Source organism: Protopterus annectens, chromosome 5.part0 (assembly GCF_019279795.1).
Source record: "Protopterus annectens isolate FY-2018-M chromosome 5.part0, PAN1.0, whole genome shotgun sequence".
Classification (NCBI taxonomy): Eukaryota; Metazoa; Chordata; order Ceratodontiformes; family Protopteridae; genus Protopterus; species Protopterus annectens.
The window spans coordinates 288,161,452-288,188,511 of record NC_056735.1 but is presented as its reverse complement, the minus strand read 5'-3'; the positions used below and the strand labels follow the sequence as shown (position 1 = coordinate 288,188,511).

The 27,060-nt window shown below is 39.0% G+C and overlaps 1 protein-coding gene across 1 annotated transcript in view; it reads right to left on the bottom strand.

The window, feature by feature from the left end:
- Window positions 1–27,060, bottom strand: part of MAP3K15 (mitogen-activated protein kinase kinase kinase 15) — a 1,833,462-nt gene that overhangs the window by 155,966 nt on the left and 1,650,436 nt on the right. The window contains exon 24 of the mRNA XM_044072272.1: window positions 1,810–1,915. Coding sequence (XP_043928207.1) covers window positions 1,810–1,915 — 106 coding nt within the window. The remainder of the gene's footprint in view (window positions 1–1,809; window positions 1,916–27,060) is intronic.

Sequence of the window (27,060 nt, the reverse complement as noted above, 5' to 3'; positions counted from 1 at the left end):
AGATTGCCTGGTTATTAAGCATACCCTCAACTTTCAGTTTGCAACTGGTGGTGTCAGTAACTAATATCCCACCTCCCTTATCCGCTTTCATAATTCTCCTGGTGGGGTCCGAGCTTATGTTTTTAGGGCTTTAAACTCATGTGGGTTTAGGTTGTAAAGATGTCGTTTACGTGTTTTTTTCAGAATCTTCTTGATATCAGACTCGCATTTAGCTTTGAATGCAGCAATTGTGGGGTGGGGAGGGGCACAGAAGCTACTGGGAAGCTTCCACTTTTCTTTATTGACAGTGTTTTCTTGCTTAGATTTATCAAAAAAGAAGAGTTTCAGGTTTATTTTTTTTATGAATAGCTTGGGGTCAATTACGGTTTGAACTATGTTACTTCTCCTATGTAGGATAAATGTCAGACCTCTTTCAAGAACTTCTTTTTTGGTTTTGGTTACTTCTTTTATCGAGTGATTCCAGGCCTTGTTTTTTTGGGGTTACTCGCTGTAGTCTTTCATTGGGGTAATTCCTTTTGGGGGATCCATAGGCATCAGATCCCTTACTCCCCTCCATGTTTTGTCTTTCTTGTGAGTGGTATTCACTGGGGAACAACTCAGTCTTGGATGGTATCTGTCCTCTGTGTGCCAGTTCTGTAGGCCCAGGCTCGTTGGATCAAGAGCAGTTGTGATCCATATGGTTCTTCTGGTTCATATCCAGTCTGGGAAGCTTCTCTCCTTCTAAAAAACTGGTCATTTATCATTTACTGGTTTTTGGTTGGAGTTTAAGGGGAACCATACTTCTCAGGTGAGCTGTTGATGTCGATTGTGCTGTTGGATTCTGTTACATTATGGGTAGTGTTCGATGTGCAGTTCTTTTGCATTTGTCTCAAGGTTTGGATGCCTTTCCTGCCAGGTATGACTGATAATTCTTTAAAGTCTCTGCAAAGTTTTTGTTGCTTCTTGTGTCTCCATCTTTCATTCCAGACTTTTGATTTTGTTGAACACCTCCTGTAGTTTATCTTCTTGGATGTTTATCAGTTTTGTTCAAGCTCTTCTAATATTCCTCTATGTACTTTCTGTATTTACTGGTTGTGTTCCAGTAAGAATTTCATAAGGGTAAATCTTGTCTCATCAGGTAACTTCTGCCATTTGTGTGCAGCTTTGTCTGCACCCCTTACGCTAAGTCTCTTGTATATTTTTAGCCCTTTTGGTACAACATTCTTTTTTAGGTAGGTGTTGAGGTATAATTCTTTCCATTGAAAACTTTTAAAAACAATCAGGTTGTCTTCTAGAGCAAGTAGTATCTCTTTCTCTGAATTAACAGAGGAGTGGTTAGGAACCGGATTGTCCATAACATCCAGTCTTACAGCAGTCAAGATCCCTTCGAGTGATTAATTCCCTGACATTAATCTTCTTTTCTAATTATGCGCTTGGGGTGGTTATATGTACAGATCGCTCCCTATTCATGTCTGGGGGGGGGGGGGGGCAAAACAACCATACTACAAAAGTACATATTTCCAGAGGGAATCCAGCAGAATTGTGGCCTTGGCCATAGCAGAACTAATTGAAAACATAAGACTGGATTATGGAAACAGCAGGAGCCAAGCTCAAGAATTTTTGGACCCTTAAATTGTGTATCTGGCTATTTATTAAACATATGCAGAACCATCTTCTCTTGGTCACAATCCTAGAGAAAAGTTTATGAGTATGGCAATAACAGTCTTAGCTTTGACTTCCAGTGCTTAAATATAGACAGTTTTATGTGATCAGAATAAAGATATTAAAATAGATTCAGATCAAGTACCTGAGAATAAATAGAACTTTTACCTGGAATGAGAATAGTGACAGCTGCTTGTACTGCGCGGCAGATAATGTTATCCATTGCAAACATCCAATGTGGTTTAATTTGGTGATTTCTTAATACTCTGTTCACCTGTAAAAGAGGTAAAATTGGTGTAAAAGGCAAAATAAAACTACAGGCAACCAATATCATGTGGATGTATTAGTACATTCTAAATTAATAACAAAAAGGTAACTGGTTCATTGTATCTGGCTACCAAGAGACACCCTCTACTTTTTGATTATATAACGCCTTACAGCATAATGAGATACACTGATAAGTACATAACAAAGCAATAATACAAACGGAATGGACATTACAGAGATATTATGGACCATCAAGCGTATTGTAAGGTCTGATTTTGCAGAAACTGGGCCTGTTATGACTTTTGAAGGTCCCTTTACACACTTGAATATCTACACTGTATGGTATTGCTAAATATTCAAAGGTGTGTTTTTCCATAGATTTGTTTGGTAGTTTTTGATTAAGCGTTAACAACCATTGCATCAATATACAGAAACTTGTTTCACAAGTGTAGAGGAGTTTCCATTCTTCATTTCTAACGTCAGTAACAAATAAAAAATGTCCATTTCTTTCACAGTAATTTCCCCAGGATTGGATTTTGACATCAAATGTAGTCGAATTTCTCACAGTTCTCATTTCATACTTTTGTTTCCTCCTTCTAAATGAAGTTGCTGGATTCTTTAAACCTGTAGGCCACATTACTAATAAAACCAAAGGCACAGTTTACTGACGGTAATCCTAATACCTCAAAATGATGATTATTCCTTACAGGCTATAAATAGTGCAATACTGCAAAATGATTTAACAATTGTAATAAAAAATCCAATCTTTAGGACAAAAAACAGCAGCAGTAAAACCAATGTGGCTTATCAACTGTGAAGCTTCTTTCAAGATGGAACCTTGTAACACAGTTGAGCTAACAAAAAAAGGGAAAATACCCAGAAGCAGCTTAAATGGAAAATAATAAAAAATGTAAATATATTTCACAGTAGAGGGTTTACTCTTCATAATATTCACCAATTCTAATTAACTCTGCAGCAGCCAAGATACAAGAGTACAACCATCCTCTTCACATTTGCTTTCCTTTTATCCTGGCAGTAACTGGTACTTCCATAAGATAACTAAGATTAGAAAACAATTTAGACACTTAACCAGTGCCTATATGAAAATCATTAAAACTGGAGAACAAGGGAGGTCTTACAGTGCTTGATGAGGTTGTGTGCCTCCTGTTTGTTTCATATAAATAAGATTGACTAAAACTATGAACACGAATGCTTATAATCTAGGAATAAAGCTGTTAGAAATAGTTGGTCTGACTTAAGAAGACACAGAATAGATAAAATAAGGGAAGGTTTAGCACCACCTTGCCATATAGGATGGAATCACAGTAACACAAATAGCTACGAAAAGGAAGAATGTATGTCACACTGGAGAAATGAAACAGCAGCACAATCCACAGAAGGCTTACATACAGCATGACACCTTATGGAGAGCATAAAGTAAAGAAAACTTAATTCATCATTACGATAGCACAGAAGTTGGAGCTGATGGTGATGAGGGACTTCAGATTCTAATTAAAACACTTCAGCTACGGCCACATCAGATGGCAGACTCTTTTAGATGCTTCCCAGAAAACAGGTCACATACAGTTAGAATCAGAATCTAATTAAGATGCAGAAGACATCTTACAGCTGGAGGTGACATCTTCTTTAAACAAAACACAAAAAAAAAAAAAAAAAAAAAAAAAAAAAAACAATCAGTAAACAGTATTATTCATTATCAACTCAATTATTTTACAGTTGACAGATTGACAAAACAAGGCAATGTCTCAGAAAGGCTCCAGCAAAATGATGCAGTGGCAGCAATTAGAACCTTCTCGTTGGTGACTTTTGCACTGAAAGGAACCCTGTTTAACTTGTGTGAAAGTTTTGTTGCATGAGTGCCTTTTTTCCTTGCACTGTCCCCCCAGCTCTCCACTCTTTGCAACCTTACACACTCAAATGGTTCACTATTACGCTGTTGCAGACGCAGTTTGTCAAATGCATCTTCATCGAACCGAAAAGTGTGAAAAGGCAAAATAGCGAAGCGGCTTTTCAGCTAATTCTTTCCCTGGGAAAGAATTCTCTTGGCCGCTTTCACTACTTTGCCGTTTTTGGCACTGTAGTGTGATCTCGAAGTTGGTATATTTAAGTTGGGGGGTGTGGGGGGCACAGTCCCCCCATATTGTGTAATGTTTTACAGTTTTTTTTTTTTCGGAACAGCAATTTTTTTCCCTTGGGGAAAAAAAAGGCTGTTCTGAGGTTTCAACGTTGTAAGCTTTCGCTTACATGGGGTCGATTATGTGTCAGTCACTGTGGTGAGCATGCAATATCATAATATAGACCCACTCAAACTGTACCTCTGAACAGTAGTGTAGCTACGGTGGGGTGAGAAGGGCACCTGTCCCAGATACAACGTGCTGGGGGCATGATCAGCTGATCCAAAACTCTCTTTAATATACTATCTGCTTTTAAAATCCAGCATTGTAACTGAAGTCAAACCTAAGCACTGTAGCACTCCATGTGTCTTCTAAACTGTAACATCTGCTTGCTACAGCAGTTTGCTACAGTTCAAAAATAAAACAAAAGAAGATCTCACTCTTTTCATCTTTTTTTTAAAAACTATAATCTGAGCACTGCAGTGCATCATACAGGCAGGATATAAACTGTAAAAAAAAGTTTACTACACTTGTAGAAAACATTTTGCTACAATTTACAAAAATAAATTATTTATTTTTAATAAAATGAGTGGAAGAAGGGTTGCGGATAGGGCATAGAAACAGGGCCTGAATGGCTGGGGGGGGGGCAAGTTGTGTATCTGAACTCCTGGGATGGTGTGCTCCTTCAGAGGAAGAGGGGGGGGCATGATCTGGCTGTAATAAGCCAATTGCCAAGTGATTTTTGCTTGTTTTTTGTGTGTTACTACAGAAATACAGAAAAGTTTTTTTGTTTTTTGCTTTTCAGTGGAAGAGCTGGGGGTGTGGATCTAACTGTAACAGCTGTTTGCTGAGGAGGAAAGGCGCTGGTGGTACTGGCAGAGGGCACTGATTGAGCCAGCTATGTTTCTGCCTCTGAAGGAAAAAAGTTAGCTCCACAGAGGTTTATGAGGTATGGAAATGTGGGGAACTTGTCGATGATCAAGTTAATTCTTTTCAACACTTTCTTAGTTTTTAAATAGATTACTGTTCTGGTGGTACTGACTGACAATATCGTGGAAATGGTGGAGTCTGATTTCTTGAAATAAGAAACTCCAATTTAAAAATAATCTAGACAAGCTATTTTATTTTAGACCTTAAAATTTGCACAGATCTTTTCAGAAAGCAGACAGTCCTCACCACAACTCTGTGTGCAAAAGTGGCTATACTTTTCCCTAGAAGTATTTTCAAGCAGAATTCATTAGACCAGGCATACTTGCATATTTGTCTCTTCACCACTAGAGTGCAGTATAATAATACATTTTTTTTTCAAAACCAGCTACGCTTTCATCAAAACTTGAATTATGCTGCATGCAACCCAGACAGAGTTTATTTTATTATTTCACAGGCACACAATTCAGGTACAATTTCACAGGCACACAATTCAGATACAACACAAAATCCTTCAATGAGTGCTGCTCGTTTTTGTCTGATAAATGACTGAAACAAAATGTAGGCCGTGCAGTTACCCTTTTTCACAAGTGTTTTTTTTTAGAATGACTGCATAATAAAATAAGTACTGCAGATAAAGAATAACATTTTCTGATGAGGCGCAGTCATGAGGTAGCCATGTACATTGTAAACACACTTTGAAAACTTGTTTAGTTTGACCAAGCATGCGGAGAATTTAATGTTACATCTCTGTCTCAATAAATAGCAAATAAACATTTTTAATTGAAGCCTTAAGTTGCAGCTTTTTATCCAGATAAGGCAAGACAGTTTTAACTAGGATAACTGAACACTTTATGTTAGTAGCTACAGATACAGAGATTTCCATCTATAACAGGAACATGAAGAGGTACACCCCCTTATTAGAATTAAAAAAAAAAACAAAAGTAATTTTCACTACTGAAAAATTACCCTCTGTCTGGCTGATCTGCTATGAACCCCCACAAAATACATGATGCATTCAACAGCACTAACTGCACCTGGCTGAACTGCCAGTGTAAGTCTGTGATTTTGCATTTGCTAAGCAATTGATTCCTTCATTCTCCATCTTTCTTGTGGCCTGATGTATCCATTCTGCTCTTTTGTGAGTTGCCTAGATGCTTGGTGTCATCATCCTCTCGAGAAATCAGATCTCTGGTATTTGTTCTACTTTTTTTTTCATTCCAACAAATTTGAAGCTGCTTTTAGTTCATGTGCTCACAGACTTAAACATGCGAAATGTTTATCTGTGCTTTCATGGCTGATCACTGGAGCATGTGAAACAGCATACTGTGAATGTGCTGGGGCAGAAAAGAGCTCTAGGGGAAGATTCTATCATGAAACATTTTGTGAGTGGCTGCAGTCTATTCTTCTGTGTGAGTGTTTCCTAAAATTCCACTGCACAATTACCCGAGTGTCACAATTTCTATGGGGGGGGGTCTTGCTAACCATAAGCCAATTCTCATGAAACTTGCACTCATACTGGAATTGACACGAGAAGTTGTTATCCAGGTAGCCACGTAAGTAGTTCAATCCTTGTTCTCTCCCTTCCTCATTCACAGCTTCCTGAAGGGGTGGCTTTCATACCTCTCAGTTGTAACTCATTACGAGGAACATACCTCATTTGGGGTCTTAAAAAGTTCATGTTCCTCAAAGTTCCACATTGAAAGAGTCTGTCACACATTCAGTGTTAGGAATTTTTTTAAGTGAAAACCATTATAAATAGAAATTAATTATATTAATTCATTAAAGGACCTTCTTTATAAGTAAAACCAGCATATTTTAACCATCCTATGACCTTTCTAGTTGAAGTTGTTGGTAAGCTGTTAGCAAGTGTTCCACATTTTTCCCATTTGTTCCACATTATGAAGGCAAGTGCTCCTCATTTTGGAGATGGAAGGTTGAGAGCTATGGTGGCTTTACCCTCTCAGGGCGTGGTTGCTTATGTTTAAGGATTGACACTTCCTATCTCCATGCCATGGAATTTTCAAATGACTAAGGCATATAAATTTTAAATTAATTAGCCTAATCCTACTTTACACAGATCTGGCATGTGTACTGCTAAAGTAATACACACAGGCTACTGCACATGCACTGACTCCTGTCTGTCCACTTTTTGATGCACACCATGTGCAGATCATGACCTGTTGCTCTACCACAGCCAAAAAGCAACTTCTTTTATGGGCTGCTGCAGCAGTGAGCCAATCAGCACCCCTCTACCTGAGATGTTAATGCAGCAGCTGCACAGGAATCTTTCCAAATATGTGTTGCCTGGGTCATAGTCAGGTTTTTGTCCTTCTATGACACACAGCTGGAAAGTTACAGTGTGACAAATTTATTCCACAATATTTATTAGGGTCCATTCAGCAAGTGCCTATTTACACAGGGCTCACAGGCAGAAAAACTCCACACAAAGAAAGCACAATGCTACACATAAATATAAAAAATAAGATAAGCAAATAATTAAAATAGTTTTGAATAGTGTAGTTAGTTGCAGTATAACATGAACAGGATGTTCTCCTTATTTCTAGTAACTGATATTCTATGATATCATTCTTTACTAGGACTTGTACTTCAGTCTAATATTCTAAAGCTAACAGGTTAACAGTGCAAAACATATTGTTACTACTCATGATACAAAGACATAATAAAATGATTGAGAGGTTGAAAAAGCGCCAGAAAAGTAGAACGGGTGAGATACACATTGGATTAGTGCAGCAGGTGGGAGTTTGAATAATGCTAATGTAAAGGAACAGTATGAAAGCAGCTTAGAAGAGGAGGTTTGCACAGGTATGCTAACAGACTGTTCAGTTTGGGAATAGATGTACATTCGAATGGAGACACTAGTTTGGAAGTGATGCAACGTCTCTCTCTTTCAGCTATACTGAGGAAAGACTGATAATCAGGTATGTTTGCAGAAGAAGGCAAACAGGTTAATAGCAGCACACTTCAGGCAGTAACTACTATGACAGTGATAACTTGGCAGAAGAGGCTTCCATCATGGCAGAATGTAAAAACTGAGAAATACCAGTTAGGGTTCATGCCAGGCCAAATTAATGCCCAGTGGCACGTAGAATATGCTCCTCAAGCACCTCTCTTTCTGGGTGCTTCTGCAATGAAAACATTTGAAGGAGGGGTTTGGGAAGACCAAAACCCAACCTGGAAAATTCTGTTAGGCACAGTAAGTAGATACAGAGCAAACTCTGATAAGTGACCCACAACAACTCTCTCCTTTCCTAGGCATGTTCGAGCCAGGTGGGCAGTGTGTACTAGAGGTTAGTTTTTATCTTGTGTGTGTGTGTGTGTGTGTGTGTGTGTGTGTGTGTGTGTGTGTGTGTGTGTGTGTGTGTGTGTGTGTGTGTGTGTGTGTGTGTGTGTGTGTGTGTGTGTGTGTGTGTGTGTGTGTGTGTGTGTGTGTGTTATTATCTATCTAATGTACTCTGCAAGTCATGTCTGCATTCCTGACTCTAATCAAGATCTGCTTTACTGCTGGAGATTTTGCCAATAGGGAAAACTGCAATTAGGGGTACAGAGAACAGGCAAGAGGGGGTGGAATTTGCTGAAGGAAACTGGCAAAAGAACCAATGTATTGGGAATAAATTAGACAGGGAAAGGTAATAGAATAGGAAGATGCCAAGAACACATTTGGACAGAAGACTACAGACTGCCTTCCCTATCAGGGATTGATGTTAGAGTACAGGCAAAGAGAAAGGGATTTGGGAATCCTAAGTGAAAGACCTACACTGGTAAAGTTTTTCGTTGACTCTAGAACAGACACTGCTATTAAAAAAGGGATAATTAGTAGGGCATATAAAATATTGCGTGATAACTATAAGAATCAATCAGAGGAGGTTACAGAAAATTAGGAAGAGGGTCTGGATAAGCAATTTACAAAGAAACAATGGGAGGACGTATGTATGACTCCGGAATATGCAACAAAGTCTAGAAGATTTAGGATTTGTGTTTGCTTAGCTATTTTTATAACCCAAGAAGACATCAGAGAAATTTTTCTCAGGTAGATGGCAAATGTTGGAGGTATACCGGAGAAAAAAAGAGTTAATTGGGAACATATGTTTTGGGAGTGTAATGAGTTCGCAGACTTTACAAATTCCCTACAGAGTTCTCTGTCAGCAATAGTGAGTGAGAAAATGGATATAACTAAGGAAATTACTTTTTTTGCATCTGAGATGCATGATCTGAATTGCCTAGACATAGTAAGGCCTTGGTAAGTTTAATTCTGGTGGCTGCCAGAAAAGCAGTTGCTAGAAAATGGAAATCAAAGCCTAAACCATCCGTACTTGAAGTGTAACAGACATAAAAGAACTGGTACTGGGATGTTTAGAAAAGGTTATGAGCAAATTACATAGAAAAAATGGAAACGGTGGGAACAATGCATGCAGAAAAATGTCTTGGAGGAGGAATGAGATTAAGGGAAGGCAGGAATTGGCCAACATGTGTAATGCTGGATTGATTATATTGTGCAGAAGAATATATGTCATGTATAATGTTTGTAACTGTGAACATGTTAATATGGTTTGTTTTCTTTTATATAAATGTATGTTTGCCTATGTCACAAGTGACAATTCAACAGAGGTGGTTAAGAAAATATCTACTTTACTGCTGGCCTTGGGGCAGATTTATTTTATTATATTTTAAATTTGTTATATTTGTTTACCAAGGTAGTACACTGATCATAAATGACCATATACAGAGCAACCCAGATGAAAAAGATGCAGAGGTTGAACATAACAGTAATGAGGTATACAAACAGCAACTAGGGAAAGAAGCAGGTTATGCATTTCAAACGTAGTAAGAACAAAACCTTAAACGGGTTTCAGAGTTGCCTTAGGTTGGACACAGTACAAGTGATAGGTCAGCAATACCCTTTATAAAGGTTGCTCAATTTTCAAACCACAGCTAAAAGAAAAGTTGCCAAAGTGTGAGGCTTGCATGCACTATTTCCATCTGGGTTTACAGATACAGCCTAACTACTCAAAGGTCACTGTGTCATTCTGTTACTTTTCATTACTACAACATGATTCACACTTGGTGGCTATCTAGTAATTTTCATGTTGCCATGTCTGGCTCCCTTGATGAGCTGCTTCCAGTAAACAGGTTGTCTACAGTATATTACAGGACTGCATTCTTTTGGAATAGGAACAGTAGCAAAATCTAACACAACTGATTTTTATAAATGACTTTGCACTGCATAATGGTGTACTCCACCAGTGGGGATTGCAGCTTCTTTGGTTAAAGGTCTAGATTGTTTCCAGTCAGATTCAAGCCAGCTGGACGTGTGCACTCCAGGATAATATTTACTGTGTGTGTGTGTGTGTGTGTGTGTGTGTGTGTGTGTGTGTTCTATTAATAAAACGCATTCTGATGGCCACATCTCTGTTTCTGACTGTAACTGTGTTCTGTTTTGTTGCTGGCTTGGGGAGAGGGGTGTGAATTAGACACAGCCACTGCTCTTCATACAGCGGTCATTGTACCTTTCTGTTGCTTTTCATGTCCATACCTGCTGGAGGTCTATTAATTGATCATCTAGTTCTGGTAAAGAGGTCACCTGCACAGTACTGCATGAGCTCATATTCTGGGTAGGGGCAAAGGTTGTGTTGTTACGATCAGATTCCCTTGGAGATCTACGTCTAGTAAAGTCATCTGCAGTGCACCGCACATAAAACATGTAAACAGTATGTCTTTGTAACTGTCACCTTGAATGAGATGCTTGCATTAGTTTTACTAGTGTCACATTACAAATATTGCAATAAATGGATATGCCAATCTCATGTTGAATGACCACTCAGTCATTAAGTGAAGCATGTAATGCAATTCATCTGGGATGCACAGAAGAGAATTAAATTAGTTTCTGCCCAGTTATAAAAATGGATAGTATGTTAATATTTGCACTACTAACTCAAAAGTGATACATGTAATGGGATTTTACAAAGTGTCAGTTTTATGCTTAGATAGTAGCAGATGAATGTATCTGTTCTATTTCAAGTCAGAGCTGTACAACTGCAGAGGTATTCACATTTGGATGACACAGTAATTATGCAAATATCCATGTTATTTATTACCATATCATCATAACTGAGTGAACAACTAATTGGTCAAAGCATTACTATCCTGATAGTTTGACTTAAAAGAAAAAAATAAATAAATAAGATAGCAATTACCTGTAAAAAGCACAGCCTGCTTAAGATATTTCCATTTGATTGGCAAGTCTCGTAGGATCATGAATTATTGTAATAACTGGATGAAAATGGAGACACCTTTCATTCATTTAAATTAATGGACTTTTAGTTCATGTCATACTACTATTTTATAATAACTGTTAAGTAGTATAACACATGATGACTGTACCTTAAAGTAGGTGGACCCAGAGATGGGCTGCTGTAGTAGTGGCTCACAGAGTTTAATATATGCTGTTCTTTCCACTCATGGCCACAGTAAAATGCTACTTATCTAGCATACATGAAACTAAAAATAATTAAACTACTGAATATTATCTGCTTAGCAGTTTTTAAATCACTTTTGGCACCCATTCTCTCCAAGACCATCATGACTATCTCCTGCTGGTCTATTCTCTCTTCCATATTTGTGACACTGGACTGTGTCAGGGAAGAGAGAGACAGCGAAAGTGAGACGAGAGAGGAGAGCCATGGGCAATGTTCATCATCCTGCAATGGTTAGGAGATGTTTTTTTTTGGTTACTAAATCCTTGCCTTTGCCAGCTGCCAGGGGCACAGCAATGGCTTGTTAAGTCATAGTGGAGCCAATGCAGTCTTCTATAAATTCAACATGCTTGTCTGGTGTGCACCCAATAGTGTAGTCTTGTCTGGTGTGCACCCAATAGTGTAGTCTTGTCTGGTGTGCACCCAATAGTGTAGTCTTGTCTGGTGTGCACCCAATAGTGTAGTCTTGCCTGGTGTGCACCCAGTAGTGTAGTCTTGTCTGGTGTGCACCCAATAGTGTAGTCTTGTCTGGTGTGCACCCAATAGTGTAGTCTTGTCTGGTGTGCACCCAATAGTGCAGTCTTGTCTGGTGTGCACCCAATAGTGTAGTCTTGTCTGGTGTGCACCCAATAGTGTAGTCTTGTCTGGTGTGCACCCAATAGTGTAGTCTTGTCTGGTGTGCACCCAATAGTGCAGTCTTGTCTGGTGTGCACCCAATAGTGTAGTCTTGTCTGGTGTGCACCCAATAGTGTAGTCTTGTCTGGTGTGCACCCAATAGTGCAGTCTTGTCTGGTGTGCACCCAATAGTGTAGTCTTGTCTGGTGTGCACCCAATAGTGTAGTCTTGTCTGGTGTGCACCCAATAGTGCAGTCTTGTCTGGTGTGCACCCAATAGTGTAGTCTTGTCTGGTGTGCACCCAATAGTCTAGTCTTGCCTGGTGTGCACCCAATAGTGCAGTCTTGCCTGGTGTGCACCCAATAGTGTAGTCTTGTCTGGTGTGCACCCAATAGTGCAGTCTTGTCTGGTGTGCACCCAATAGTGTAGTCTTGTCTGGTGTGCACCCAATAGTGTAGTCTTGTCTGGTGTGCACCCAATAGTGCAGTCTTGTCTGGTGTGCACCCAATAGTGTAGTCTTGTCTGGTGTGCACCCAATAGTGTAGTCTTGTCTGGTGTGCACCCAATAGTGTAGTCTTGTCTGGTGTGCACCCAATAGTGTAGTCTTGTCTGGTGTGCACCCAATAGTGTAGTCTTGTCTGGTGTGCACCCAATAGTGCAGTCTTGTCTGGTGTGCACCCAATAGTGTAGTCTTGTCTGGTGTGCACCCAATAGTGTAGTCTTGTCTGGTGTGCACCCAATAGTGTAGTCTTGTCTGGTGTGCACCCAATAGTGTAGTCTTGTCTGGTGTGCACCCAATAGTGTAGTCTTGTCTGGTGTGCACCCAATAGTGTAGTCTTGTCTGGTGTGCACCCAATAGTGCAGTCTTGTCTGGTGTGCACCCAATAGTGTAGTCTTGTCTGGTGTGCACCCAATAGTGTAGTCTTGTCTGGTGTGCACCCAATAGTGCAGTCTTGTCTGGTGTGCACCCAATAGTGTAGTCTTGTCTGGTGTGCACCCAATAGTGCAGTCTTGTCTGGTGTGCACCCAATAGTCTAGTCTTGCCTGGTGTGCACCCAATAGTGTAGTCTTGTCTGGTGTGCACCCAATAGTCTAGTCTGCTGTCACCTGGAGAATGGATGATTTACTCTTTTTTCCTTATTTTGGGCCCAAGCATCAGTCTTACACCTACGGATGAACTGTTAAGGAACATACAGCTTCAAACCTAATGTATGTCCCAAACTAAGATGCTGGATCATTATGACACAAACATCTGCAGATCACTCAGAATAATAATGAGGAAATCTGTTTTACAGGTGGTACAGCAACAGCTACACAAACTTTGGCACTACAAAATGTCACCAGCAATAATACTTTTACCCCAAAAGAATTAACTGAAAAGGTAGTGTCAACTGACCCATTTATATTAAACATTCAGTCATTCATTCTTTGATTCCAGCTTTATTCAGGGCCACTGGGGAGCCCCAGCCTATCCAATCAACCAAGGGGGTGTGAGGCAGAGAATGAATCCTGGATGACATGCCATTCCAACACAGGATGCAAACACACAGACATATACATACGCACACACACAAACACATGCCACCAAACACACACACACACATGGACACACACACACACACACACACACACACACACACACACACACACACGCATGCACGCACGCACACACACACGCACACACACACACAAACACGCACAACAAATGTATACTTTTTGACGGTAAAAAGGATTTTTAGTTCATTCCCAGCATGTGGTTGGGATGTGTGACAAAACCTTACAGGACAGACCACATGGATACTTTTTCCTGAACTGGAGGAGAATGTCTCTGCATGTGTTCCCACCATTCTGTCTAATTCTGTATCTGCCTGGGCATTTCTAGAGCAAAAAAGACCAAAGGTCATTCAGACAGCACTGTGGTGACCAGGATAACCTGGTTTCAGACCTTTTAACCACTGACATCTAGACATCAACCACTCAATCAGAGAGAGAGAGCTACACATACAAATGTTTGTAGGCTGCTGCAGGAGATATGTCAGAGTTTGCAAAGGGTACAGAGATCAGCTGTGTTTTATCCTAATGTCCCATTATTGTATGAATCTCTGGCTGTTATTTGGCCATGCAGAAATGATCAATGACCAATTCTTCTACTGGACTCCCTAGATGACTACCAATTTGTATGCATTGAAGTAGTCCTCTAGTTTTTACTGGGAGACATGAAAGCTGCCAGACTTGAAGTACTGACACTTTTGACATCATTCAGCATAACGCTTAGCGCCAAGGCAAAATAGGTAGTTTCTGACTTTGTAATAGTCACTTACCTGGTGAAATCAGATACACATTAAAGGTATAGTCATTTTATACATCCTATATGGGAAGTTTACAACAACCTTTATAAGATGAGATCTGAGCTGTGTAAGGAGCCAGATCATAAGGTTATATGTATCTCATTTTACCAGTGCTCGGAAATAAGGTGCATGCTGACTATGGTACACATCTTAAATTGAGGAACTCAAGATCAATAAAAAATCTTGCTAGTAAAAGGCCACCACGAAAGAGTAGTAAATTACATAGTGATTAAAGATCAAACCTCATCTGAGGTGCAGTGATTGTGCTGCCTGATTACATGTACATATGCCATCTATTTCAGTGTCTTCATAACTCTTCATGAAGGTTACATTATGAAAGGATGACAGAGCCATCACTACCAACTCTTCCTTTATACAGTAGTCATGCAGCTTCAGCTTAATTACAAAATGCTTTATGTCCTTTAAGCGGGTCTTGCCTTCTGAAGTAACCTGTTGATCCTACTATTAACCATTAAGAAATAATTACAGGTAATTGTCCACTACTGGCAACAATCAGACTCATAAACAGTTGTATCAGACTTGTTTTTTTAGCCAGACTGATATACCAAAGAATTATTTATCTTCAGCCATACATCAGGGGAGCTGTTCTTCCACCAACAAATACTGAAAGTCACTTCTTTGTGATACAACTACTTACAGACATATTAGGAATCATATGTTTTAATTACTACAAACATATGATTCCTAATATGTCTGTAAGTACATATTAGGAATCATATGTTTTACTTACTACAGGACTGCGGTGGTGGTGCTGCGGTAGCGTTGTCGCCTCACAGTAAGACGTTGTCCTGTTCGATTCTCAGCTAGAGCATCTTCTATGTGGAGACATGCATGAATGAGCGTACCTTCATTGAAGGTTGTGCGTCAGGGCTGGCAACTCAGCACGTAAAAATCTACTGCCAATCTTTAGCGGACCGGAGTTCTGCTGTGGCGAGCCCTAACCGGGAAAAGCCGAAAAACACAACATGTTTTAATTACTACACACATACTGTATCAAGACCCACACCTTCTCCAACTTTGTCCATGGACTTGTGCAGTCTTCTTTAAACCGATTATGTGTGTATCTGACTAGAAACTGTGATTACATTATTCTGATTTTCATTTCAGATGAAATACTCAAAGGTTTCTGACTACATATTTAGAGGGTAAGAATGATGACTGTTGTCATAACCAACATTTGTAAATATCTGAAGCAAATTCTAATAGGTCAGACTTGATTCATAAATTGTGTACTGGTCAGTTATACAATATCTGGTGTGTTTGTGTGTGTGTGTGTGTGTGTGTGTGTGTGTGTGTGTGTGTGTGTGTGTGTGTGTGTGTGTGTGTGTGTGTCGGAGGCACTTGACATTGCATCCACACTTGTTCGACTTGAGGGGACAACTGTTGATCCTTTGTTGAAAAAAGACTGCTTATTTGAAATGCAGTGAGTTTGGAACTGAATAACACTTTGTAAAAAAAATAATATGCTCCACTTTCAGAAGTGTAGTCCTGCATGCTAGACTTAAAGCCTCACTTAGCAAACAAAATCAAAGAAAAAATAAAGTAGTTCAAGTTAATATCACTCACAGTTATTCAAACGTTAGGAATGGCAGTAATAATTAAACTAAAAAATAAATTATTTACATGACACTAAACGATAAAGCTTAAGTATGACCAGGTGATCCAGGATCAATTACAGATCCAGCAGAGGAAGACAAAATGAGGGAAGGTGAAAGTGCAGCTGTACTGACCCCTAGTGGAACCAGGGGAACAATGCAAGAGCACATGAGGTCGAGGCATAGACATGGTGTTCTACAGAATGCAGTTCATGGTAGCTAGACAATGATGAATGAGTCGCAGGCACATGCAACAGGTCCTAGTACCATGCACCCTGTCTCACTGCACAGACATCAGATGTGTGTGTGTGTGTGTGTGTGTGTGTGTGTGTGTGTGTGTGTGAGAGATAAGTTTAATTAGAAAATCCCACCTTATACTGAGAAAGGACAACAATTACCAGAGGTTGCCATGCAGTTCCCTGGTCTGGGGACAGTTAGGGCCCAGCCCTTAAATACAGTAGATTGCTCTGGTGTGTGTGTTGAAGCCTGACTCACAAGCCCCTGAGACAAATGCATGCCAGGGTATGTGAGAAAGTAGACAGTGTCACAGGCAACCAAATTGCCTTCATGGCTACACAGATGGCTCTTTGGATAGCTCTCAGCCTATGAGGAAATAAATGGGTTACAGACCTACAGGACAGCTGATGGTTGGCAGGCACAAGGAGCAAAATGATCTAAAATAAAATAAAAGTTATGCAAACAGTTTAAAAGACAAAAGTGTCACTTTTATTACTGAAAGTTAAGATTGGTGATGTATGCTCATTATTGATACATAGATAATAACCATTCATTTGAAAAGACAGGAGTTTGTATGGATTTGAGTGTGAAAATTCAATTCATTTGACAGAAGAAATTCTCATTTCTCTGAGGTATAGCAACCTCACAGCTGATTACATTAGTAAAGGGGTGCAGTGAACAAAGTCACCTCCAATGTAGGGGACTTTGTTCACTGCACCCCTTTACTAATGTAATCAGCTGTGAGGTATAGCAACCTCACAGCTGATTACATTAGTAAAGGGGTGCAGTGAACAAAGTCCCCTACATTGGAGGTGTGGGGTACTTAGGAATCACAGTGGAAAACATTTTTAATTCCTATGCAAACTTTTTGTAGTTAATTCCATGCAGAATTTGAAAAACTGTCCTTTATACTTATGTCAGACAGCCAACATATACATGCTCCTTTTGCTAATTAGCCGGACCTTTGTTAATAATATCAAAAATAAGTTATTTTGGGTTGGAAGCAGAGAAGGGCTTGATAAAAAGTGAGGTTAAGACAATATACCATACAGCTGGGTATATCAAACAATTCATCACTAAATTCCTGTAAAAAACATGCTGGGAGTTTCAAATGAATATGTGATTCAAACACTCTGACTTCAAAAGAAAAGCCCTTTCAAGGCCAATTTTTGTCATTATAATTATACTCTCAAAGCTCCTTTTCTCATCTGTTTCTCCACCTTTAATTCTTAATAAAAGTTTCAGCCTGTATTGTATATTAACCATATCACGTCTTCAACCTTTCACTTTGTACTGGTACTATCTCTAATGAATGCAAACCAGCTATGTTTATTTCCATTTCAGAAGTCTGAAATCCCTCTTAACCTGAGCACTGCACACCTACTGCAAACCTTTCATGTTTAACAAAACATCTGCTGTACAATTATACTCATGAATTTACAGAGCACTGAATCCATACTGACAAAGCTTTAGTTCTGCCACTAGTATTCTAGTTTCCCTCTTTTAAGTCTCAAACATAAATTTTAAAATTATGGACAATGGTCGTTTAACTGGTGTTATTTTCATTAATTTAAAGAAGCCATTAACTTTGTTGACAACTCCCTTCTCCTTCAAAAATGTGCTACTCTCAGATTCTCAAATAGCACTTCTTTGCTTCTCTAATTATTCTCAAACAGAGACATCCTTGTTCTCTTTTCCATCTCTCTGCTCAATGTAATCACTCTCAAGATATAATCCTGCATCCCTAAATGTTCTGGCCTTGGCCTTATAACTTTTCCAGCTAATTCAGCATAAGAAATTATGATACAATATAGTGACGACCTTCTATTCCTCACAACTTTTTAAATTCATATAAACTTAAAAATAAACTCAGTGTGATATTAATAAAGTCTGTGTTTGAGTCAGCAGTCATAGGCTGTTAGTTAAATCCTACAAAACCAAATCAGTGATATTTGTTACTATGTAACATCTTCTTTTATCCTCTTCACTTCAGATTTCTGACCAAGCAGGCCATAATATTCATCCAGTAAACACAAACACATATTTTGCTGTACATCTAGATAGAGCTCAACCTTTCACGATCATGTTGAGACTACTGTGGCTAAAGATACACTAATCTTCTTAAATTTAGATGCAAGGAAATCAATATCACATATGATATTCACCACTAAACTTGAATATGCCATCCCCTTTGTATCACTATCCAGTTTCCAAAACATCACCAGCCTTCAAACAGCCTTGAATAAAATGTGCCATTTCCACAAGCTTTCTGATACACAAATTATGACTCAGACATTAAATTGTTCCATTTTCTGGGCGAATGCTAAAAAGTTCCACAATAATGTATCTGATATACCAACCCTGACTGGGACATTGACTTTGATTTTTTCTTTCTGGGAAAATGCTGCAACATTCCTGAATATGGACTGTGCAAGTACTAAAATACAACATTTCATGAAATTTGGACATTTCAGGCTACAACATTAATTTATCATTACTTGTATTTATTCTTGCATTTACTGAATGTAAAACTATCAGTTTGCTTTATTTGGTGTTTTCTACTTAGACTCTGTTTAAGTTTGCTTATATTATCATCATCTTCTTTCGGCTGTTCCTGTTAGGGGTCACCACAGCGGATCACCTGTTTCCATTTCTTCCTGTCCTCTGCATCTTGCTCTGTCACACCAACCACCTGCATGTCCTCTCTCACCACATCCATAAACCTTATCTTAGGCCTTCCTCTTTTCCTGTTACCTGGTAGCTTCATCCTTAGCATATTTTTCCTGATATACTCAGCATCCCTCCTCAGCACATGTCCAAACCAATGTAATCTAGCCTCTCTGGCTTTGTCTAAAAACCTTCCAACCTGGGCTGACCCTCTAATATACTTATTCTTAATCCTGTCCACCCTCGTCACACCCAGTGCAAATCTTAACATCTTTAACTCTGCCACATCCAGCTCAAACTCCTGCCTTTTTGTCAATGCCACTGTCTCCAACCCATATAACATAGCTGGTCTCACTACCCTCTTGTAGACCTTCCCTTTCAGTTTACAGGTACTCGTCTGTCACAAATCACTCCTGACACTCTTCTCTACCCACTCCATCCTGCCTGTAGTCTCTTCTTCATCTCTCTTCCACACTCACCGTTACTCTGAACTATTGACCCCAAGTATTTAAACTCATCCACCTTCGCCACCTCTACTCCTTGCATCCTCACCATTCCTCTATCCTCCCTCTCATTCACACACATATATTCTGTCTTAGTCCTGCTGACCTTCATTCCTCTTCTCTCTAGAGCATATCTCCATCTCTCCAGGGTGTCCTACACCTGTTACCTACTCTCACTACAGATTACAATGTCATCTGCAAACATCATAGTCCATGGGGACTCCTGTCTGATCTCGTCTGTCAACCTGTCCATCACCATTGCAAATAAGAAAGGGCTCAGAGCTGATCCTTGATGTAACCCCACCTCCATCTTAAACGCATCTGTCACTCCCACCGCAGACCTCACCGCTGTCATACTACCCTCGTACATATCCTGTACCACTCTTACATACTTCTCTGACACTCTTGACTTCCTCATACAATACCACAACTCATAGATCTTTTACATTATAACAGAAATATTACAATTAGATGTTTCATTTAAAAATCCTGAGTATAATGTCTGACATTTCAGATCATGAAAATAGAATATTACTTTTCAGTAACCATAAATCCGTGTCTCTGTACATCCATTACTGTATTCTGCTAAACACCATAAACAACCAACCCATAATTCAAATAGCCATGATCCTCTTGGCCTCTTTCAATTATAGATTTCTGTTTCTTGCCTTCTGCCTGCACTCTCATATACCTTACAGTTCTACTCACTAATAACACAAAACTTTGGGACCACAAACTTGCATCATCCTACCCTATCTTTTCACTCTCACTGTTTAAAACTTTTACCACCTTACATTAAGGGGTTACCAGGGTGACCCCTCAGCAAAATCTTAACACTCGTACTATATTTTACTCTCTCTCATTCACTCCAAACCCCTACCCAAATTATCACTGTATATTCTTACTCTAACTGCTTTCCTTATTATTATGCTATCCCACTCCCATGAGATAAATATTTATGCATGCTGTGTTGTGTTGTCTTCATTCAACTACCAAACAATTGTTATGTGCAATATATATGAATACCTTCCCACAGCACTGTTGAACTACTAGTATTTTTTTTACTTTTAGTCTTTTATCTTCAACTCATTGGACTTGTATGACTGTTGTCCTATGTAACATGTTATCCTTTTTTTAAATTCTATGTAACATCACTTATTATGTAACTTGGAGCTTTTCTCCCTGGGTCTCTGCTGAAAACGGGCCTGTTTTTCTCAAGCTCAGTCAGACACTCCCGGTAAACAAATGTAAAATAAAATAAATTAAAAAACACCTGTCATTATTCCTGCTTTAGAAAGACACTTCTTACTCACATAGCAGAAATATGTCATCGCTGTTTCTTTTAATACAGCAACACTATCTTATCTTATATAACCAATTATGTTGGTCCTGACTACTCTCAATCTTATTATACCTATTTTCATTTCTACACACCTTCATGATTTATTATGTGAACTTTATAATGGCTGAGCATAATACAGTATTTAATTTACTAATGTATGAATGTTAATTGACTGATTTGTTGCAATATTCAGTCATAAGGTTTTTCTCTCTATAAATTTGGGTCCATCCATCCATCCATCCATCCATCAACCCCTTTTTCCCATTTTGCACATGGGGGTCAGGGTGTCACTTCCAACAGTGACAATCATCTTGTGCCAAGGCTTACACTGGCATGTGGCTAGCCCTGCCACTGTAGTTCATCTATACCACTCACTTGAACACACACACACCTACAACCAATTTAGAATGTCCAATCCACCTGCTGAATGTCTTCAGAATGTGGGTTATATAAGTGACAGCTTTTTCATCAATAACTTGTTTTTTCAGATCTTGTACAAATGAGTAATTGTGGTAACAATCAATGCTGCTGTCTTCACTACAGTAGTACTCAGTATGATAAAGAAATGCAATGGAATAGGGGCTGTTAATTTATTTAAGGATGGGCTACAGAATAGGCTGTGACTGCAAGGAGGGTGGCAATGCTCTCATTACTGCTAACCATTTTGATAAACACTGTTTCAAGGCTCAGTATAATTCTCTGTCTTTTTGCCTAGGACAAGAAGTCCTGATAAAATCTTTTAATTGTTTCAAATATTTCTAACAATACTAGTTATGAAGTTGGCTAAACATTTTAATAACCTTATCTTTATAAAAAAATTACAGAAGACAGCTATTCCAGAAAGACTTTGTTCTCCAAAAGTATGCAGTAACAGGATTTGTCCTTAAAGTGACTGTCTGCAGCTACAGTCAAGACTTACATTGTTCAGTTCTTTGTGGTGATGGCGACAAGTCTAGTATTACAAACCTCAGACATCCTCAAGCTGAAGATTCAAAAGGGGGACTAACTGTAAGTTTTCTGTTCATACAGGTTAGGTATTGTGGGGGAAATGGGACATGTCAGTGGTGATCTTACATGAAATACTACCCTAACACAGTCTATGACTTGTGGAAAACATGTGCTTCAGCCCATTTATGATAACTGGATAAGACTGGCAGGTATACTTTGATGAGCAAACAGCTTAGGCCTGTTTCATAGAGACACACCAACTAATCCAGGACTAAAGGAAATGCTACATGATGGTCTATTTTAAAAAACTGTGTCAATGTTACTGTACATTTCTTTTTACAAGAATAAACCACTTTGGAGGAGAAATTTTTTGAAGGCATCTAATAATTCTACAATCACAGCAGGAGCATTAATCCTCCTGATGATCAGATGTGTGGATTCCTTGTCTAAAGGGATAGGACCAAAATGTTGGATTGTGCTTCTATCTTGCCCATAAATTTGTCCACCACTAATAAGACAGCTGGAAGGCAATCCATAAAAGTATACTACTACATTAAGAAGTAATTGTAACTTGTTTTACAGGTCATAGCCTGCACTGTGCCAGGAAATTTCCAGACCTCCATGATAGATAAATTTGTATTCACTGCCATATTGGGGAATCCCACTGCATACATGATTTTGTTTAATAATTCAGGAATAACCCACAAGTGGGTGTGGGTGTATATCAGGACTTACCCACAACTGGTGTGGTTTGATCATGAGGGTGAATCCCAAGTGATTAAACAATGTCAACCTTGGGTAAATCCTTACATACCCACACTCAGGAGTGTGTTATTGTTATTATACAATGACATTATTTAAGAAAGAAATTGCTTAGCTTTCTTAAATAATGTCTTTGTCTAATGGTGCCATAGTGTTCATGCAGATTGTTTCCCATTCTTTCATGTTTTCTGATGTACTGCACTTACATTCCCATGATTGCACAGTACATAAATGCTGTTGAAGAAAAGCAAGGAGAAAAAATAATCTTTGTAACTGTTTTTGTTGTTACTGTTGTTGAAGAATAGCAATGGAGAAAACAGAATCTCCGTTGCTGATTTATGTAGAAAAGAGTAAAACGATGAGGCAAAAATTTGGACATACTGCTAAAATCCTGACAGTTGAGAGATATGAGACTCTCCCAAGATTTAAGGAGCAACAGCGCAAAAATAGAAGGAAAATCAGGTATGTTTCTGTTTTTTTTTTTTTTATTTTTGAGAACATACTGGATTTTTCTTCTGTTCTGCACTGTTCTTCCACAGCATGTATTAATAGAAAACTATGTCCGTTCAATGGTACTTTAGCAGCTATACTTTTTTCTGTTGGTATATTCACGATTTACAATGGGCACTCTGGTTGGGCTGTCCAATCAGAGTGCTCATTTTTGAATAACAATGACCCATCAGTGTATTACTCTTTAAATTTCATATCTGCAAGTGAGGTAGTGAAGCCTGCCTCTAGAGTCCATTATAAGATGAGCAGAATTAAAAAGTCAATGTCAGTAAAGCGGAGAAATTTTATCTATAAAGCAATACTCTTCATAGAAACCTCGTCTTCCTCTTCTATCATCCTCAAATCATTCCATGTCTGAATGGCACTGAAATGTGTGAGTAGAGATGACAGCAGCTGTTTTAGGGTACTCTGCAGGTGTGGAACCCTTTGAACTACTCTTATAAGTAGGTCACAGGGAAGGTTTGGTATAATGGTTAAGGTCTTTACCTACCTCACAGATATAGTCAATCCTCCCTCAACATTTAAGAATGTCTACAAAACTCCAAGCAATCCTGAATGGACCTGGCCCAGCTGGGTTAAGTAGTGGGGGGTTGAAATTAGTGCTACTACTGTGATTACTAAAGAACTGTCCTTGGCCGCACATAAATAAAAATGACTAGCCTATTGTCAAAAATCTTAAAATACCTAAAGTAATCTCACAGCCACAAGTAAATGTTTAAAAACAAGGTGCATGGACATAAGTTCTACAAAACCCTCCTATCAGCTGTGTGGGTTAGCACAGTTAGCACAGTGGATTAAGGCTATGAGCTGTTAATGAGCTCCTTCCTTTAGTCCAGGGAATGATTCAATCAACCTTTATTTGCCTACCGTGTGACTCTAATGTCTGAGCCAACTGGAAAACTGGGCTATGCTTGTTAATGGTCATCCTGACTGCATGCCTAAGTAACTGCCTATGATGCCATTTAGAATGACTCCTACATATTTCCACAAAACCAGTTTTATCAAAAGTTGTGCCACGTGAAAAAATGTTTGACATGACTTTTAGTGAATTTTGGCCATTTTTTATAAAACATATGTTTATTGGAGAGGCAAGCCCCCTCCCTATTACCTCCATGCAGGAGATGGTCCAGCACCCCCAGACTTCCTACATTCACCTGTCACATTGCTGCACTTTCATGCCATGGCAATGCCATGACTACAGTGACCTTGTTCAATGAATCTGAAATTCACCAAAGTGTACGTTATCCCACACTTGGTCATCACACAGCATCTGGCACCAGTATTAAACCCAAGCAAGAACTGCCAAAGCCCCATTGAGCTGGACAACAACCATCAGAGCACCCAAGCTTGTAGAAACCATTACTCATTTCAAATATTTAACCCTCTGGCTTGATCCACATCTTAAACTCGCTGCATATAAAACCTGGTCAAGTTCCTTAGACCTGCCTGCACTCTTAGCTACAAGCATGTAACACTCTTAGTAAGGGTGCACTCACATCCATCAGTGAGTATCCTCTCCATCTTCTGGCACTTGTTTCATTGACAAACACCTAAATATTTCAATGTAGTGCCTTAGCAAAGAACACCACTGCACCAGTCAAAACAAACTGATATGGTGCCCTATACCCAATCCTGTTAATGTGCACTGCAGTCTTTAAACTATTAAGCCTTGGACTTTGCCCCTACAATACAAGTGCACTTCACCACTGTAGCCCTAACAAAACATGTAGATCATCTTTCTATTGCCTAAGGTGACTCTTCATTCCCAGGCATAGCCTCTGCAGCTTTAAATCTTTTGCCATCAATGTCCCCGGACTATGGATTGAAATATCCAGTATGATAAGGTCACAGCCACACATACTAGCTTTCTTCACAGCCTTAAAACATAACAAAGACATTCCACATTCAGCTAATACAGGGGAATAACAGGTAACATCAGTCCTCTGTCCCTGACAATATAATCTCGTCAGCATTTGAATCTGCTTACTGCCAAATTTACTGCCAAACAGAATAGATTTTATTACATTTAAATGTACTAGCCTGCTCTTTAGTTTAGTAATGTAGAAAACATAGACATATTTCTTAATTAGTAGCTTAAGAAAGTTTTTTATATTACTACTTATATTATTATGAATGGTACCCCACTACTCACTCTGATATTTATTCTGTTTCTTTTTATTCTGTACACTATTTATAATCTAAACCATGCCTGAAAACAGCCATAGACAAGCCTTCTTACCTGCTCAACAAAATTAATATATAACTAAAATCTAAAGGTACAGAGGTGCGACAAATGTGTAAAAGAAGTGGAAATCTTACACATTATCCTGAACAAAGAACAGTTCCACTTAACTCTTTACTTAGGATTTAACCGTGGTAGTTGATTATAGTGTGTGTGTATGTGTGTGTGTGTGAAAGAAAAAGCCAGTCAAGCTATAGTTTTCACTGTATGATACCTTAAACATCCTGTTATGGAAGCCCATGGGATATATGCAAATGACCCCTTAAGGACATCAAGTGTTTCAGCTACATGGCTTCTGAATGTCCATGAATTTTTACTTTTTTAAATGTTTATGGTTAAATTCAGGCCAATAAAGTCAAACCCCAGTAGCTGTCGCCATGCATGTTTTGGACTTTTAATTGACCTCATCAACACAGCATATATAAATAGTTTGGCTATACTTCCGAAACATAGGGTCTTTAAAGGTAACTATCTCCTACCACGGTACCTATCCACCACCCACATACCTATTTTTAGTATTTTAATTTTACTCATTTCAAAAATAACTCCTCAGGTAAAGAATGCTATAAGGTGGGATGACTGTTAACACATACTTGTAAAACTAATTCTCTAAGTGCCTGATGTTCACTCAGCTACACTGTTCACTTGTCTGTAAAAGAACCAGCAAGAATATGGACTCTCTAATAGCTGTTCCTTCCCGGGACTGGCTGACTTTCTTTCCTACCATGCGTAAAAAATGACACATCCGTGTTACAAAATAACAAAACACAGTAGTTTTGAAGCAAATTTTGTAGAAATTCCTGGGTGCATCCCATGTTTTCTGGGTCACATTGGACAAATTATAATACATCAGTAAGCAGAAATTCTGAAATATGAACTATATTACTGGGAACGATGAAGCAGACATTTTTTAATCATCTCGTCCTTCTGAAGACATACATTATCATAGCTAATCACAGCTAAACAATGCTTTGTATTGATAGTACGGGGTAAGCTAAAGGAGTATAAAGCAGCAAGCCTGTGATGTGACTTCACCTCAAGTTCAAATCAGTGACGTTGGCTTCAAGTCTCATCAGATATTAAAAAAGTGCACAAGCTCCAGAAATGGTGCAAGACCCTGTGTAAACATAACTAGAGTAGGTTTCTTCTGATATGTACATAAAGTACAGTTGTGTACACTTATCATAAATGTAGATGTTCGAGTGTATTCACTGTTGCGGTCATTACATTTGGGTTATCTGCTTGCAGGTAGCCCTCAGTTGGCCTGATTAACAAAGTCTTGGGTCCTGCATCGGTCACTGTCCCTTCTTCCATAATGTCAGGTCGTCAGGGGTATAAAACATGCAGCCGACACCATTACATCAGTTTTTCTTGCCCCAGATGTCAGGTGCCCCCCTAATGGGAAGCAATTAAATATAAAAGTACAAAGATATACTTCCAACAAAAAAGCAAATACACCAAAAAGGCTTTTAAGCATAGTAAAGGAAAGTAGAGGTATAGTCAAAAGAAGTTAGGGGGCTGGAGGGAGGGTAACCAGGACTGCAACAGTGAATACACTTGCACATCTACATTTATGATAAGTGTACACAACTGTACTATGCTCTTCGTGTATCGCTGTTGCAGTCATTACATTTGGGTAGATTCCCAAAGCTATGGTTGGGAGGAAGAATTTAGATAGCATTAGGGCCAGATATAAGGCCCTGCAAGACTGCAGTGGCAAAGCCAGCTCTGGATTTAGAGGAAATTGGCAAATGATAATGCTTGGTGAAAGTATGTACAGAACTCCAGGTAGCAGCTTCTAGGATG